The 16739-nt window shown below is 54.5% G+C and overlaps 1 protein-coding gene across 50 annotated transcripts in view; it reads right to left on the bottom strand.

Moving 5' to 3' along the window:
• Positions 1-16739, bottom strand: part of Dscam1 (Down syndrome cell adhesion molecule 1) — a 58352-nt gene that overhangs the window by 34383 nt on the left and 7230 nt on the right. For 35 of the 50 annotated variants that reach the window (XM_076317746.1, XM_076317767.1, XM_076317748.1 and 32 more), the window contains exons 5-6: positions 13118-13300; positions 7117-7266 (exon numbers count right to left, since the gene is read on the bottom strand). In XM_076317746.1, the coding sequence (XP_076173861.1) occupies positions 7117-7266; positions 13118-13300 (333 nt within the window). Of the gene's footprint in view, positions 1-4194; positions 4319-7116; positions 7267-9506; positions 9669-12074; positions 12246-12558; positions 12721-13117; positions 13301-13840; positions 14003-14746; positions 14909-15818; positions 15981-16739 lie in introns of all 50 variants that reach the window. The other 15 variants (XM_076317775.1, XM_076317777.1, XM_076317753.1 and 12 more) reach the window with 8 other exon arrangements.

The raw sequence follows: 16739 nt of genomic DNA, 5'->3' as shown, positions 1-16739 counted from the left end.
GCGCGGCGCAAAAAATGGAGATTGGCTGACCCTCGGATCGCCCGATCGTGCGGCTCAGGTCGTCCGACGTTAATCGGGGCGACCTTGCTCCGACCGGCTCTGAAATCGATCGTACACCGCGTTCGATCGTCGCTCTTTCGGGACGCTCGATGCTCGGATTTACCTGGTCGTTGGCACGGGGAATCCCTGAGCGTTGCACGCTAGCACCACGCTCGTGCCCATTCGTCTCGAGTACCCGCTTAGGCTAAGGTCGCTGGACAATATCGGTGACTTGAATCCGACCGGCTCTACGAAACACAACGTAACCGGATGGTTCAATAGCGGCACGATCGCGAACGAAAAGAATCCGCGGATACCGACGTTTCGTGCGCCCCGGAGAACTACCAACCGACCGTACAACGATATCAACGCGAAACGTAAACGCTTCGAGGATATCCCCGGACTGGATATTTACGCGAGACACGCGAAAGGTTACCTGGTGGTTGGCACGGGGAATCCCTGAGCGTTGCACGCGAGCACCACGCTCGTACCTCGGCGCCTCGCGTATTTACTAAGGCTGTTGTCGGTGGAGAAAATGGGCGACTTGAATCCAACAGGTTCTGGGAAAAATATTGCGCTGCCGGGAATCACGTTTCGTTCGGTCCGACGCTGGCGAACGGCGACGGAGACGAAGCGAGAGAGAAATTAGAATTAATGGACAGGTGGCTAGGAAAGCCGAGCGCGAGTCGTTCGAAACCGACACGCCGACCAGGATTGGGAAATTGTATCGATTCTACGTTCGCTCGCTCGCTCGCTCGCGATCAAATATCGTCTCACCTCGAAAGTGGAACAGGGTAACCTTGCACCGGACACGTCAAACTCACTGCGTCGTCGGACCTCGTGTCCACGAACTCGACTTTACGATTGGTCGGTAGTTTTGGCTTTACGCTAGAGGTAGGCTCTGAGGAACAACAGGAGAATCGATTAAGCCGGGATAATCTGTTACTGACCGCGTCACGGGGACAGGGAACCCTTGAGCGGGGCAAGTCATCGACACCGCGCTGGACCTCGGCGTCGGTCTCACCACTTTAATGTCCGCGTTCGTGAACTTTGGCTTCGCGCTGGACACCGGTTCTGACGAGCAAAATTCATCCTTTTCAGCCAACGATTCCTCGAGACTCGCTGGCCGCTGGGACTCGGGTAACCCCCGTCCGAACGAACGGAAGAACGCCCGACGACGCGCATCTCCTCTTCTCGGTCTACGTTTTCGCGTACCTGAAGGCTGGAACTGGAAACGCTTGCGCCGGACAGGACAGAGTCAAAGATCGGTCGCGTTGCATCGTGAACGTTGTAAGGGTGCGCGAGTTTTCTATCGTGGGGAATTTCGGCTTGACGCTGGCCACTGGTTCTGGTGGAAAGAAGACAACCGCGCGCGCGCGCGCGCGTATTATTGTCCGCTCCGAGTACCTGGGACAGGAACCCGAAAACGATCGGAAACCGATTCACGGGAAAGACCGAGCCCGACAACAGCTGTCCACGAACGACCGAAGCAACGCTCGCGCTGACGAACAAAGGACTGCCCGGTGGAGCTAGACCTTACCTACCCGGAGAGAGTATCCTGCTCCCGAACGAACCGATTTACCTGAACGCCGGCACGGGGAATCCTTGAACGGGACACAGTAGAGTGGAAATCGAACCGAGCATCGTGCTGGGATTGGTCGATTTTACGTCCAGAGCGGTTAGCTTGGGTTTCGAGCTCGACAACGGTTCTGCGTCACACACACGGAAAGAGAACTTATCCTCGGGCAAAGGAGATCGCCGGGGGATGCAAAACGGTCCCTGTGCGGCCAACTCGACCAACTTACTTGAAGACTGGGACAGGATACGCCTGAGCGGGACACTGAATCGGGACACCCCGAGCTTCCGGGACTTCGAACGTTCGGCTCTTGTCGATCGTGGAGAACTTTGGCTTCGCGAAGCCGACGGGCTCTAGAAACGAAAGCGACTCGAAGGAAAAAAAAACAAAAAAAAAAAAAAGGAAAAGAAAAGAACGATCTCGGAAGCGAGCAAAGCGACCCGAGGAAACGACGACCGTCGCCTCCGCCGCAGCCGCCGCGTTCGTTTTCATTTCCAAGAAGCCGAGACGCGCGCAGGGTCCACGGATTCCTTTCCGTCGACGTGCCTAATATACTGGGACAGGGCGAAGCTCTCCGCGGTAGGAGAGAACACCGAGTGAACGCTCGACTATTTTTCTCCCTGACGCGGAGCAACCGCGGTCGACGTTATATTTCGACCTACCTAAACGTGGCGACTGGAAACGCCTGAGCGGGACAAAGCAACGAGAACCCTGTGCCTTTCGTTACGCGTAATCCGACGTCGTTCACAGATGGAAACTGTGGCTTGGTGCTCGAGGCGGGTTCTAAAAACAGAACGCGAGAGACGGCTCGAAGGTCGTGCGTAAAGAGGAAGCGAGAGGGGATCGCTGAATATGCTGGAATAGGGACTCCCCTTTCCCATAAAGGGACGCGGTTCTGCGTTTTTTTCACCGCGTTGAATTAAGAAACCTTTGCTCGCGATAACGAGCCACGCGAAATCGAAAGCTTCGTCTGCTCCTTTTCGTTTCGAAAGAGACTTCTTCGTTGGAGATTCGTCGCTCGAGTCGTTTCTCCGTGGGTTCACCGACGACGAGCGCTATCGTTCTTTCGATCGAATCCTATCGACCCGACGCGTGTATCTACCCAACCCTTCTTTAAGGGGACCGTGTCCATTCTCGGTCTATCTCGCGTTTGAATCGAGACGAATCGACGAAACGAACGGCTCTCGTCGCGAGTATCGCGTTCGACTGCCTACCTATAAAAAGGAACCGGAAATCCTTGAGCGGGGCAGTGGAGGGTGACGCTCTTTAACGAGGACGCGCTGAACCTCTGAAGATCGCTCGGTCCGGACAATTGCGGTCGAGTGCTGGATGCTGGCTCTGACGAAAAATTTGGATGATTCGAGGGCGCGCGGGAGGGCCAAGTCTAAGCGTTACCTGTGGGACGGAACGGGAAACCCTTGGGCAGGACACAGCAACGTCATCGCACCACCGAGCGTCACTTTGAACGTCTGCGAGTCGGCCAACGACGGGAATTTCGGCCGAGTGCTTGCGACTGGTTCTACGGGAGAGACAGCAAGAAACAGGTAACGAGAAAACGCGTTCACCGATCGGCGTCGCGTTCTCTTTCCACCTGTCCGGCTTCTTCGATACCGAGCGGAGCATCGACTCGCGAACGCGATTCGATCGTACTCTGTTCTCGACGATTCTCTGTACCTGAAAGCTGGAACGGGGAAGGCCTGGGCCGGACACATCAGCGTCAGCGGCAGATCGCAGTGAACCGTGTACGTACGCGAAGTATCCGTCATCGGGAATTTCGGTTTAGTGGTGGCCACCGGCTCTACGACAAAGAGAATTCGAACGCGATCATCGCAACGATCTCTTTCGCTGTCGAATCGCGCCGAACGCCGGGACAGGGTGATCGAATCTCGTCCCGAAGGAATCAATCACCGCCCTCGAAACTACTCGAAACCTTTTCGGTCACGAACGTTCCCGATACGTGAAATCCCACCTATGCGAAGGAACCGGGAATCCTTGAGCGGGGCACAGCAACGGCAGAGTCTCTCCCAGGCTCGAGACGAATCCGCGAGAATTATCCATCGTTGGAAACTTGGGACGCACGCTCCCAACAGGTTCTGCGACAAATCCCAGGAGGAAGAAACGCACGCGTAAGGAGAGGCGTGACGCGTCAGCGCTCCGTGTACGGAGGATCGGGGACAGGGAGCCCCCACTGGGAGATCGCGAACGATCGAACGATCGACGGTATCGACAACGAGAACGATCGTGTCGTAACCACGTTGTCGACGACGAACACTCGACGTTTAACCGTAAAAATGTCCAATGTTACGATCGGGGACCACTCGCGTCGACCCGCGATCTTTCGTCTCGACGAGGCAAAGGGGAACCGGTGACCTCGGACTCGCAAGCTCCCTACCTATAAGACGGTACGGGGAATCCTTGCGCAGGGCAGAAAAGCGGCAAGCTTCCGGTCATCCTCGTCGAGAGTCCAATCAAGTTGATCGTACCGGAGAGCTTGGGACGTGCGCTCGACACGGGCTCTGCGAATTCGTCGTTCGAACAGGAAAAATGTTTACCGCGGCGGCGAACATTCTCGAACTTACTTGTGCACGGGGACAGGGAACCCTTGGGCGGAGCACATCAACGTCACCGAGCCGTCTTTCATCGTACGAAATCCATGGGTGTCGTCGATGGTCGGGAACTTTGGTCTCACGCTGCCGACCGGCTCTGGACGTTCATCAAATTGCGTTCACGGGGCCGAAACTGGACGACCAATTGGACGAGGGATCGGGGACCCCTGCGCCGACCGAGACACCGCGAAAAAACAATACGGATCGTCGCTGACTTTCGACGCTGATCTCTTCGGTGGATCTCTTTACGATACGAAGGCAAAAGAAAAATCCTACTTATCCTCTCGATGCCTCTCTCTCGACTCGAATAGGTGTAAATTGCTAACAAAGACGGTGTAAACGCCAGATGTTCGCACACCGCGAAGGTTGATCGTAAGCAGGACCTCTCGTAGGAGAAGGTGAGACGCGTGTACTTTCATCGTGTCCGCGTCAAAGCTCGCCTAGCGGTCTCTAATAAATTCAAACACGTGACGATTACCTATGACTCGGCACCGGAAATCCCTGCGCGGGACAGAGAAGGGGCAGCGTCCCGTTCGCGATCACCGTCAGACCGTTTATGTTGCTCACGGAAGGGAATTTCGGCCTGACGCTTCCCACGGGTTCTGCGTAAGAACGTCCGCGACGATTTCGGAAAAAGAAGAGAACAATTGAAACGTGGGCACCGAGCCGCGATCCGGCTCGTTGGAACTTACTTGAACACCAAGACAGGGAACCCCTGAGCGGGGCAGAGGAGGGTCACCGAGCCGTCCTGGACCGTACGGAAACTCCTGGAGTCGTCGATGGTCGGGAATTTCGGCCTGACGCTGCCCACCGGCTCTGATTATGGAATCAAACGGGGAAACTTCGGTACCCGATACGCGCACAACGAATTCTCGCGTTCTCGTATCTACTCTCTTCGAATGGTGTTTTCTCTACCTGTTCGAGGGGACGGGGAACCCCTGTGCGGGGCACAGCAAAGCCTGAGATCCGCCGACCGACGTCCTGAATCCACGTATGTCGTCCGTCGAAGGAATCTTCGGACGGACACTGCCCACGGGTTCTGAAGGACACACGAGCAAACGATTCGCGCGATACTCTACTAGCGAGGGAACCCCTGAGGGGGACGAGGCCGTCCCGTTTCCTTCCAATTTCGTTAACGATCGTCCCCACGGGTGGAACGATCTCCGAAGAAAATTAAAACGATACGTTCGTGCTTGTGGAAAACTCTCTTCCGGATTCGCAGCTCGGTTGCCTACTCGGTTTTAGGATGTTCGTGCGAAAGCTCGTTCCGCTTATCGATGATCGGAGATATCGTACCTACTGACCGGCACCGGGTATCCTTGCGCGGGGCACAGAAGCGGCAAACTGTCGTTCGATCCCGTCGCAAGTCCGTTTATGTTGTCCATCGAAGGAAACTTTGGTCGCACGCTTCCCACGGGTTCTGTACCGCAACGAGAAAGACGGTTTCGTGACTGACGGGGCGGTCTGTGGCGCGTGGGGCCCCCTGCTCGAGGTACCCCTCGTCGGTGCTCCGATTCTCGTTACTGTATCTTGGCCGTCGTTACTCCATTTCCGTGATTCTATCGCGCATTCTTGCGAACGCGACTCGACTCGATGGAATCGACTTCGTACCGATAGGCCGGCTCGGCCCTGCCGATCGCTATCGTACCCATCGTTGACCGATAACCTCCACGGTAGAATAGTTCTGTACCCAACGAAGCTGTGCGTCTCTCGGATTGGTCGCGGACAGAGCGGTTACGCGCGAGGCTTGTCGAGAGCTCGCGATAACGAGACATTTGTTCGTCGAGAACGTACCGAGAGGTCGACGTCGAAAGCTCGACAGCTGCATTGAGCATCACATCTATTCCACGCGCTCGCGCTCGCTCGCGCGCGCGCGAGTACGTACGAATACATTGACGTTTCGTGTGTGTGAAATATTACAGTGACGTTGAACTTACCACGCGAGAGCGAAGGACAGAGCCCGGAGATCGCGCGAGGGCGCCGCAAAGCGTCGGAAGAATGTTCGTGTTTCGTTAAATTTTTTTCTTTCGTCAATCTTTTTGCATATTTCTTTGTTTCTTTTTTTTTTTTCTTTTTTGCATTGCTTCTTTTCGAGATATTCATCCGAAACCGATTCATGCCAAGAGTCGAATTATGGGCGGGCGGTGGCGCGTGCCCGCAGGGGTACCCTGTCCCAGCATTCAGGTTTGCCAACGAGCTTGATCCTTTGGTATGGTTCAAACCGCGGATATCTTGGCGCGAAAAAATGCATCGGAAGGTAGCGAGCCTCCACGAGTCGTTCGATCAAGCTCGTTGGTCCAAGTGATTGCACGTACGTCGACGTGGCTACGTAACCGAGGACAATTCATTTTCCGAAGATAGACAAAAATCGTAAAACCGAGTCTACTCTTCGAGTTAAATGGCTTCTAAGAACGATCGAATAGTCGCGCTTCCGTTCGTGGAAAATCAATTGCCTCGGTTAACGGTTTCGAACCCAGACGGATCGTTGCGTAGACGTTACGCTCTGGACGATCAAAGTGCAATCGGTTCGATTCGTTAACGAATTTATCCAACGAAAGACCGTTCGCTTCGTGCGCGCGATTTTGCTCGAGGGAACGTTCGCGAGGAATGATCGCGATGTTGAAAAATATCGATGCAAAGAGGACGAAAGCTCGCGTTCGATTTCGTTCGCGAAGTGAGTGATCCCGTTTCTCGATCGCGTACGATCTGTGGCGTCCGGGTTCGAAACTTCGAACCACGATTCCGATTTCTGTGTTTTGAAAAGAACGAGAAGAGTCTCGTTCGAAGGTCGTCGATTCGAGAATTGCTCGCGCGACGGACCGGCGAGCGGAGCGAATCGGAATCGTGGTTTCGATCGCGATTAATCGTGGATCGATCGTTGTGCTTCTCACTTACCGGTAATGACGAGGCGTCCCTTCGTGGCTGAGAGTCTTGTTTCACCGGTGAGTCTGTGCTTGGTGCGGCATTGATAGGTCTTGTATCCGTCCTCGGGTCCAACATCGCGGATATGCAGTTCACCGGAAGGCAGCACCAAGTATTTCCCGTCTGTTCGCGAGAGCGGCCACAAGCCACAAAAGGAAAGCACACAGATTAGTTCGCGCCGCTCCTGATCTCTCTCGTGTAACTTTCTACCACGGGATAATTGACTTTATCGAACGGAACGTTCCAATCGCGTCGATATTGGAACAAGCTTAATGGAAGAGACGATATTTTACGCTTCCACGACGATAGCCCCGGCAATCAGAAATATTCAATTATCCCGACGACCGCACGATACTCGTCCTCCTCCGCTTCGGCCCGCAACCGTGCGTCGACGAGTACAATGCCGTCGTCTTGATTGATACATTGGCCCGCATGCAGCACTATTACCTTCTACCACCTTGGCCAGGTTCGTTGAACGTTGAACAGCGACGGGATCTGTATCCGTCTCGTGTCTTTCATCGTTCGACGAATCGGCGATACGGACCCGTTCGTCGAACAACAGGGAATACCGAGCTCGCATCGTTCCACGGACGTGTCGAATCGCTCGACGACGAACGGTATTCCCTTTGGTACTTTTAACCCCTTTCGCGAGATTTCGGAAGCGGTTACCGACGAGATCGGGTTCGTTCGCGCGATCCCGAACATCGATTCGGTGTCGCGTTTCGTCGCGCTCGTGTACTCGCGGGGACAAACGTCCCGTGTTTCCGTACTGCTGGGAACCGTCCCCGATCTCGTCGCTAATGTTGACGTACAAAGGAACAATTAACCCTGTATAACCCAAATTGTGTTTACCTACCGGAGAAGAGTACGTAATGGAAGGTCGATAAACACCGATAATGGGATACACGGTTGCTTCGAAGCAAAACGATGACATCGAACTTTGAAATTACAAACGAACCGGTGAAAATCACACGGGGTTATAGAGGGTTACTGGTAAACGTTATCGACGCTACGTTTACGTAGGGAACACAAGGGGACGGAGGCACGCTGACCAGCGAAGGGATTAAAAGTTCGAGCTTTCGTTCCGCAACCGCAACCTTCTCGTCGCCCTCGTGGACTTTGAACGTTCGCATCGGTGCGATTTCTTTCTACTCTTTTCTTCCGATTAGAAAATTGCTGGACGAACGAGCCCGACGCATGCGGTTAGCAACGACTACAAGCGGCAAACAACCATTTACTTTGTTAGCAACCACACGGGGAAAGAAAAGTTCGAAAGAGTTTGTGGAACTGTCGAAAAGTTACGGAAAAGGATGGAAGTCTGGGACAGCGCGAGCAGCGGCAGTCAACGTCGTACGAACAGTTCGAGAATATTTTCGGGCGTCTAAGCTTTATCTTTGTTTCTTGTATTCGAAACGAGGGGCATCCGGGCTTTTCCAACGGATTTCATCGCACGCCATACGCGTATCCGTCGTCGGTCGGTCATCGAGAACGCGATCGAGATACGAGCGGAGACCGATGGAACGAACGCTCTCTCTCTCGAGACGAAGCTGCCCGCCCCGCGAAAATAACTCCAGCGTTCTCGCTGGTCGAGCTTCGATATCCTGCTCCATATTTTCATCCTAGCAATTTCCTGCATCCCATTCCCCGTTCGTCTCTCGTCATTTCCGTAGCCTCGTTTTCTCCGCGTACAGGCCGCGCAAAAATCCTCCGTCTCCGATTCGACGAACCCTCCCTCCCTCCCATTCGCATTGACCGTATGGAAATTCGTTGGGGAAAATCGGACGCGAAATTCGCCTCGACCTCGAGTTTTCAACGGAATTTCGGCTTTTCCAGCTGGTTCTGCTTCAAAAAAAAAAGAAAAAAAAAAGAAAAATTTCTTCTCGATCGGGCCGCGTTATCCGTGAATGCTCGGTACAAATCGCGGCTTTTACACCCTGCGCCACGGCGATCGTACCTGTTGCGTGTTTCCTTTCGTCGCGTGCCGACCGAGAAATCTCTACTTTGCCTCGGCCGAGGATATCGCTCATTATTGCGCAAAGATCCGGTGAACGTCCCCGGGAATATCCTCGAAACGCTTTCGAATCGGCGTTCGATGGACGCGGCCGCGTCTTCTTCGCCGCGATTATGAATGAAAAGGATCTCACGGCCGTCTTTGCGCCGTTTTCGAGCCTCGAGGCTAAATGGAGCGTATACGTACGAGCGCGTAACCGAGCCACGTTCAACCGACGTTTACGACCGAGAGCGAGAAAGGAACGCGTGCGTCGCGACAACGCCAACGCGGCTCGCGGACAGAAACAAAAACAAGAGCGAAACACGTTACGGCGTTTTCCAGGTTGGAAACGTGCAGCACGTGGGTGTGATACCGTAATCGGTGCTAGGATATATTTCAGTGGTCTCGTCTTCGATCCAAGAGTCGACCTCGACGAATTCGGCGACGAAGCTCGGTATGTGACACTTGATAATTGCGGCGTTCCCCCGGAGGACGTGTTCGTCCATCACGTTCACTGCATACCGCTGCCCGACAACTGCAACCAGACACCGGTTTCCGGTTTTACCATAAGCCGCACATCTACACACAGCCTCGTGTCCGTGTCGCGATCGTTTATCGCCGAGCGAACGACCGTTCGAAAATTCGTGCGATCCCGCGAGCTGTTCTTTTTCTTTTTCCTTTTCTCGAACTCGCGACGAAAAACTTTAACGACTCGATCGTACGACGAAATTCACGCATCAGTCCCGGTTGCTCCGTCTGTGGATCTTCCACCGAGTTCGAGAATTCTGCTCCCGTTTCGCGAGGAAAAAAAAAAGAAAAGTCTCCTCGGTGCGCACGAATTCGCGAACGAACGTCCGCGCGGCGGCAAACGGAGAACGAATCGCGGGAACCTGAAGCGCGGCTGTCTCTACCGCGGCGTAAAAAAAAAAAAGAAAAAAAAATAGAAAAAATGTGGAAAGTGGCTCGCGCGGCGCAATCTCTACCCGTGCTCCATGCTGATCGATGTACCGTATGATTGTCCATCGGCCACGTAACTACCGCCGTTCGAATCGATCCATCCCGCCACGTCCACGTGGTCAGCGACGAACGAGGGAACTTGACACTTGAAAATCGCCGCATTGCCGCGTATCGCGAATTGATCGTAAACCTGAACTTCAAAGTATTGGGCGACCACTGCAATAAAGCGAACAAAGAGATAGGGGGAAAAAAAAGAAAAAAAAGAAGGATGTACAAGGAGAGCTTGTCGACCGAGTGCAGCGCGGCCCTTTGATCCGGCCGATTAAAATTTCAATGAACCGAGCTCGCGCGCGAACGCGTCTGCAAACGAGAGTTCAGCGACGGCTGACGCTCTCTTTGCTCCGATGGAAATTAGGCTAGGCCAGCGGACATCAATTTCCTCGTCGGTTTGATTAGTCCGGCTTAATCTAATCCGAAATCACGAACGGGGCCGACCGCCGGCCCCGATTCTCGCCCCGTTCCGCTCTTCTTCCCTGCCGCGTCGATCGAACGACAAATATTTGTTGGAAAATATTTCCACGTCCGGTCCGATGGTCTCTGAACGCGAACCCAACGACACCGCGCCGCGACTAATCGTGAAATCCCGCTCGAGCGTACGGTATCCTCGGTTTCGAGGCGAAAAACTCGATCCAGCCTCGAATTCGGGGTCGGTCGGGAATTCGTTCTCCAAGGGGACAGAACGAAGAATTTTCTCGGAAAACTCTCGTCGATCGAACGACGACTCCGTTTCGAAGATGCGCAACGAAGAACAGAAGAATTCTAAAGGAGAAATTCGCGGTGACCGAGCCCTCTGATACGGCGCGGATGACTTCGCGGCGCGAAACCGAGGATTACCGTGTTTGCTCCTGAATTCGGACGCGGTCGAATCAATTCGATCGGGACACCTCGGTTTCCCCGTCCATAACCGTCCACGAATTACATTCCATCGCGGTGCGGTCGGCCGAACGAAGTTGGATCGTCTTGCTCGCGTAGAACGTTAATTCGCTCGCGCGCTCGATTAATCCTCGACTCAACCCGATCCGTGGATCGCGGCGAGGAACGAGGCCACTGCCAGCCGCACGCTCTGCCTCCGTTCTTGTTTGCATCGGCGCAACGGAAAGGGCAAAAGCTTCTCATAGACGAAGCAAATTGCGCGTTCCACTCTATCGGGCCACCTCTCCTTCCCCGTGCTTTGTGCATCCTGTGTGCACCCTGAGAGCCGACAATACGAACGTCGCCCGCCCGCCCGCGCGCCCGCGCGCGCGTCAAAGTGCGCAGCGAGAGCCAGCCGTCTGTTCGCGCGGGGGATGAGCACGCTGGCGAATTCAATTTATTAATTCCATTAAGAGCCCCGGCAGGACTTGTTTGGCGGAGTTGAACGCAGACGGCAAATCGAGTTCCCCGCGTTACGGGAAACTGTTTTCGGCCAATGTCGCCAGACAGAAACACCGAATCGAATCGATACCGGGGACACTTCGATGCGAAAATATCGAAGCGATCGTTACACGTGTATTCGGTGCCGCCCTTGGAGAATGTCGATACATTAAAAGAATCTTTAATATTTTTCAAGGTGCTCGAATTTAACGCGAGAATAATATACGCGTACTGACGGTAAGATAGTTTAATAATAGACGAAACTAGCGGTAAGGGCGGTACCGAGTACGTTGGACGGTTTACGCGCTTTGGGAACACGATAGAAACGAGTGACGCAAACGAGTTGAATTTTATTCGCGTACGAAGACACGATCGAAGCTATTTCGTCCGTTTTACTCGGTGAGAAAGAATTTCCACGGAGCGGATCGTAAATGTAAAATCGATCGGCCGCGGCGAACGACGAATCCGCCTGTAGGCGCCGTTAATAACGAAAGGGCTCGTGTAGCCGTGCTCATCGCGGCGGTCTCGCTAAATGTCGCCACCCCTTCTTTAATCGAGACGATAGGAGTACCCTTCTCTTCTTGGCTGTTCGCGGTGTACGTGGTCCGGTCCTCGACAGCCAGCCACTCGATCACGTCTACGAAATCCGCCACAAAGCTGGGCACGAGACACTTCAAGGTTGCCGTGTTGCCGCGCAAGACGAACTCGTCGATGACCCTCGTCTCGTAGAACTGCTGGACCACTGCAACCCGCGTTTTCCCAGAAGACATCGGCGACGCGAAACATCGGGGGAAATGGGTGGTAGAAGAAAATGCGACTAGGGGGTGTAGTCGCGTGACGCGCGCAATTCCGTTCTATCCCTCGAGAGTCGGTTCGTTCGTTCGTTCGTTCGTTGGTCGGTTCGTCGCGCGGGAGAGGGAATAGAAAAACGAAAGAGGGGGAGGCGAAAGAAAAAGAAGAAAAAAAAAAAAAACAAAAAGGAAACATATGAAGACAACGGAGGAACGTTCTCTCGTAAAATTCGTTGCTTGAGAGAGATCACAGCCTCCGCCTACCGTAGTCGTTCCCGGTCGTGTAAATAGTTCCGTCGTCGGCTACCCATTGATCCACCTGAACGAACTCGGACACGAAACTCGGTATTTTGCATTTCATGATCGCGCTGTTCGCCCGTATCACGTACTCGTTCTCGGCCTCGGTGACGTAGAACTGCGAAACGACTGCCCGCGCGCAGGCACGCCAGGACACACATGTTAAAAGATTAGGTGCACAGACTGGTGCGGATCAACGCAGAAGCGTTACGCAAACACACGCTGGGATTAGTCGATCGCGGTTAATTCACAGATACTCGCCCCGACGCGCCTCGGGGATGGCTCCGCTTGCCCCCGAACCTCTCGGTACCTTGCTGCCGTATCACGGCAGTGTCAATTTCGTAGCTTCTCCCGCGAAATCCACGATCGGTTCCCGTTGCGAGGGTTTGCCTTCAACGCGGACTTCGAGGTGAACCACCGGGACGAATCGAACACGGATCCGAGGAAAGTTCTCGGCGATCTCGTGCCTCGCCGGGGGACGAGCGAATTTACCGCGAGGCGCGTCTCAACCCCGATCAAGTCTAACCCGTAGCAGTACCCTGCCCGACAGCAGGATCCTCCGGAAGATAGACCTCTCCGTCCTCCCTTATCCACGCCTCGACCGTAACGAACTCCGCGATGTAACTCGGGATGCTGCATTTCAAGATCGCGCTGTTGCCCCTGATCACGTACTCGGTGAGAATCTCCGGTTGATACGGCTGCGTGACGACTGCACGGAAAACAGGCCGCTGGCAGACTGCTCTCGATCGAATCGACTCCTCGAGAGAGAAAGAGAGAGAGTCGCCTTCCTTCGAAAGGAGCTCGGGACTTTAAGCAACGTTTCACCAGCTAGCCCGGTGGTTGGCCCTTCGACCGTTGAACGAGCGCTCGGGAGTCACCGATCGGAGCGAACGATCCGCGTTCGGACGGCGTCGAGCTACGGACGCGCCGGAATCTAATTCGTTTATTTTCTCAAGAGAGCCGTAGAATCCCGGCGTGAGAGCCGCGCCGGATGGTTCGTTAACCCTCGCGTTGCCGCCGCCGTGCAACTGCCGCCAGACTGGACCGCGCCGGAAACGAATCGTTACCACGTGCCACTTTGAACTTTTACCAAGTTTGGCGGGGACCGGGGGAGGGTGCCCGACCAGGGAAAAAACCTCGAGGGAACGGGGAGAGGGGACTCGATCGGGACCGAGAGGACGGGAAAGAAGCTCGAGAACGAAGAAGGACGAGGGGGGGAAGAAAGCCCAACGGACGAAGAATGCAGTACCGTAGTCGTTGGACGGCTTGAAGGTCGAACCGTCGCCTCCCACCCAGGAGTCTACCGATACGAATTCCGCGACGAAGCTGGGTATGGTACACTTCAAGATGGCTGCGTTTCCGCGAATCACGTATTCCGACACGACCTCCGCTTCGTAGTACTGAGTCACGACTGGAGAGGAAACAGGAGAGCACGGTTCAGCGTCACGTGCGAGCTTTTTTAGGCTTTCGCGGCCCCGAGTTCTCGGAACCGACATCGTCCGAGGTTTCCGGGTGCGCGAGCCCGTCTACACGCTTTCGAGAACTATCCCGACGATGCGCCAACTTCGCGGACGACTTTCTCGGGAACTTTGAAACGTCACGGTCGTACCGTGTCCCGATCACGGGGCATCGATACACTTTTCAACCGGGAGCGATCGCGCGAGAGAGAACAAAAAGAGGGAGAAGTGGAAACTCGATTTGAATTTTTCTCGACAGCCACGTATCCGTGAAAAATCATCGAGTCGACGAAACGTTTTGACAACGCCTCGCGAATGAACCCACCCCCTATCTTTTAATCAGTCGCCCGACGAGTAACCGTTCGAAGAAGCGGATCGGTCGAGCAATTAAAGCCACGGTCGACGATCAATGGAGCACGTTTGTCTCGAGTAGACGACCGGTCTCGGTGTGGCGACGAAACTCTTTCGAAAGGGCGCGGCTTACACCCGGAAGCCTCGGCCGGTATCGACGACAACTGTTACGCAATTAACGATTCGAGGAATCGGCGCGTCCGTTTCGAAGACGAAAAGGTTTCGTTCCATGGCGCGGTATCGGGCACCCCTGTCCGCGCTCGAAACGAATCTCGCGTATACGACGTTGACCAACGCGTGCAACGATTCGCTGTCCGCTCGAGACCAAACCCCGTCCCACCCCCTACCGTTCTTCTCGTCCGGATTGAAAGAGTTTCCCTGGTCGTCCTGCCAGCCGACCACTTGAACGAACTCCGCGACGAAGCTGGGTATGCTGCACTTCAGTATGGCCGCGTTGCCGCGTATTACGTACTCGTTGTTGACTTCCGATTGATAATACTGGTGCACCACTACAATGGTACGGCACACGCTGAGTATCTAGCGCGTTCGAGGCGAGGAGCGGCGAGCGGCGAGCGGCGATCGCCCTCGAATCGTGCTCGCCGTTTATCGCGTTAGCTAGATTTCCAGGGCGGAGAAGAGGGGTGGGGAGGAGAGAAATAGATCCGAAACGATCGGTAGCGGCATTCCATAGTTTCCTGGAACCCTGTGCCCGTCGTTGAGGCGATAATTCGTCCGAGGCATCGCGGTCGTTGTCCGGTAACGAAGGACGTACGCGGTGCTGGGAGTTCGGTACGCACGACGTTGACGACAGCTTCTCTCCCGGTGACGTATCGTCGTCTCGGTTCGGAGCAGATCGATTCGCACGGTGGCATCTTACGCCGCAGTCGCGAGAGCTCGAGACGAGGCTCGCATCGCAGCGGTAGAACACGTCGACGCGCAAACGATCGGTGCACTTTGACTCCGCGTCTCTGCGCGTCCGTGAGCACGCGCGGTTTCCACGCATGTGCGAACACGCGAGAACGAGAGAGGAAGGGAAACGTCTGACGTCGACGTCGATGTCGACGATGTGCTCCAATTATTCGAGCCACTACGCTCCCCGGTAAAAGCACCGTGCTGGGAACCAACGTTAACGAGGCGACCGACGATGTTCTCGCCCGCTCCTATATACACACGTACCTACGTACGTACGTACGTACGTATGTACAACGATTGTGCGAGCGAAGAGTGACTGACCCGAGCTTTCGGTCCATTGCTCCACTTTATATGGATTCGCGGCACGCTACGGCACCGCGATCGGTTAGACGCGTGTCTAGATTTCTCGCTCGAATAGCGAACGATCTGCTCCCGGGAAACGACCAACGGAATCAAGAACATCGTTTCGGCCGAACGGTTCGTTCGATCGAATCGCTCGGGGTGTACCGTAATCGTCTCCAGGCACGTATTCCTCTCCCTGATCGGTATGCCATGACAGAACCTTCACGAAATCGGCGACGAAGGACGGAACGACGCACTTCAAAATGGCACTGTTTCCACGGATCGCGTACTCCTTGTTCACGTCCGTGTCGTAGTACTGCGCCACCACTGCGATGATATTCGTCGGTCGAAACCGCGCGTTTAAAAACGGCATTCGCGCGGAAATACCGCTCTCCGGTCTCTCGTTAACCGTTTTCGTTCGAAATATTTCGACCCCGAGTGCTTTTCGAGCAGCTACGCGCGCCGCTGCTTTAATTGCGCGCCGGGGAAATTAGGTCACCGTTATTACCGGTCGCGCCAATTAAAACTTTCAATCGCGAACGGAACGTTTCGGTAAATCTACGTAGGACGTCCCACACATCGTGCGGGTTTTTTTTTCCCGATCCGACGTTTCCTCGAATCGGAACGATTCAACGGAGACCGAAGAACCGGTGAATACGTTTTCGCTAACAACGGCGGCGGCAGCGATTACGCATTATCGAATTCCAGTTTTTAATTGCATCTCGAAGTTCGAGGAGACCGCGATAATTGCCACCGACTTACGTATCTTGGCCACGGCGAACGTATCGCGACAGACAAAACGCGACACTCGACGTACTGACCCGAATTCGAGGGCTTGCCTCGTTCGTTCTCTGTTCGAGAAACTCGCTGGAAATAAAACGTTTTAAATTCACCGTGCCTGGCCACACCGTTTCCACGTCTCGCCACCCTCGTCTTGAGAACCGTCTTAGCGAATTTCCCGCGCTCCTACTCGAATATCGCGATCTCGGTTCGGTAAAATTTTCCGGTCAGGGTTGCGAAAAATTGTCTCGTCGAAAGAAACGCGGAGTCTTCGAAATACAAGGAGGAATAAACAAAAATCGTGGA

Source organism: Ptiloglossa arizonensis, chromosome 8 (genome assembly GCF_051014685.1).
Source record: "Ptiloglossa arizonensis isolate GNS036 chromosome 8, iyPtiAriz1_principal, whole genome shotgun sequence".
Lineage (NCBI taxonomy): Eukaryota > Metazoa > Arthropoda > Insecta > Hymenoptera > Colletidae > Ptiloglossa > Ptiloglossa arizonensis.
The sequence above is the reverse complement of the archived record's forward strand: the minus strand, read 5'-3'. Positions and strand labels throughout refer to the sequence as shown.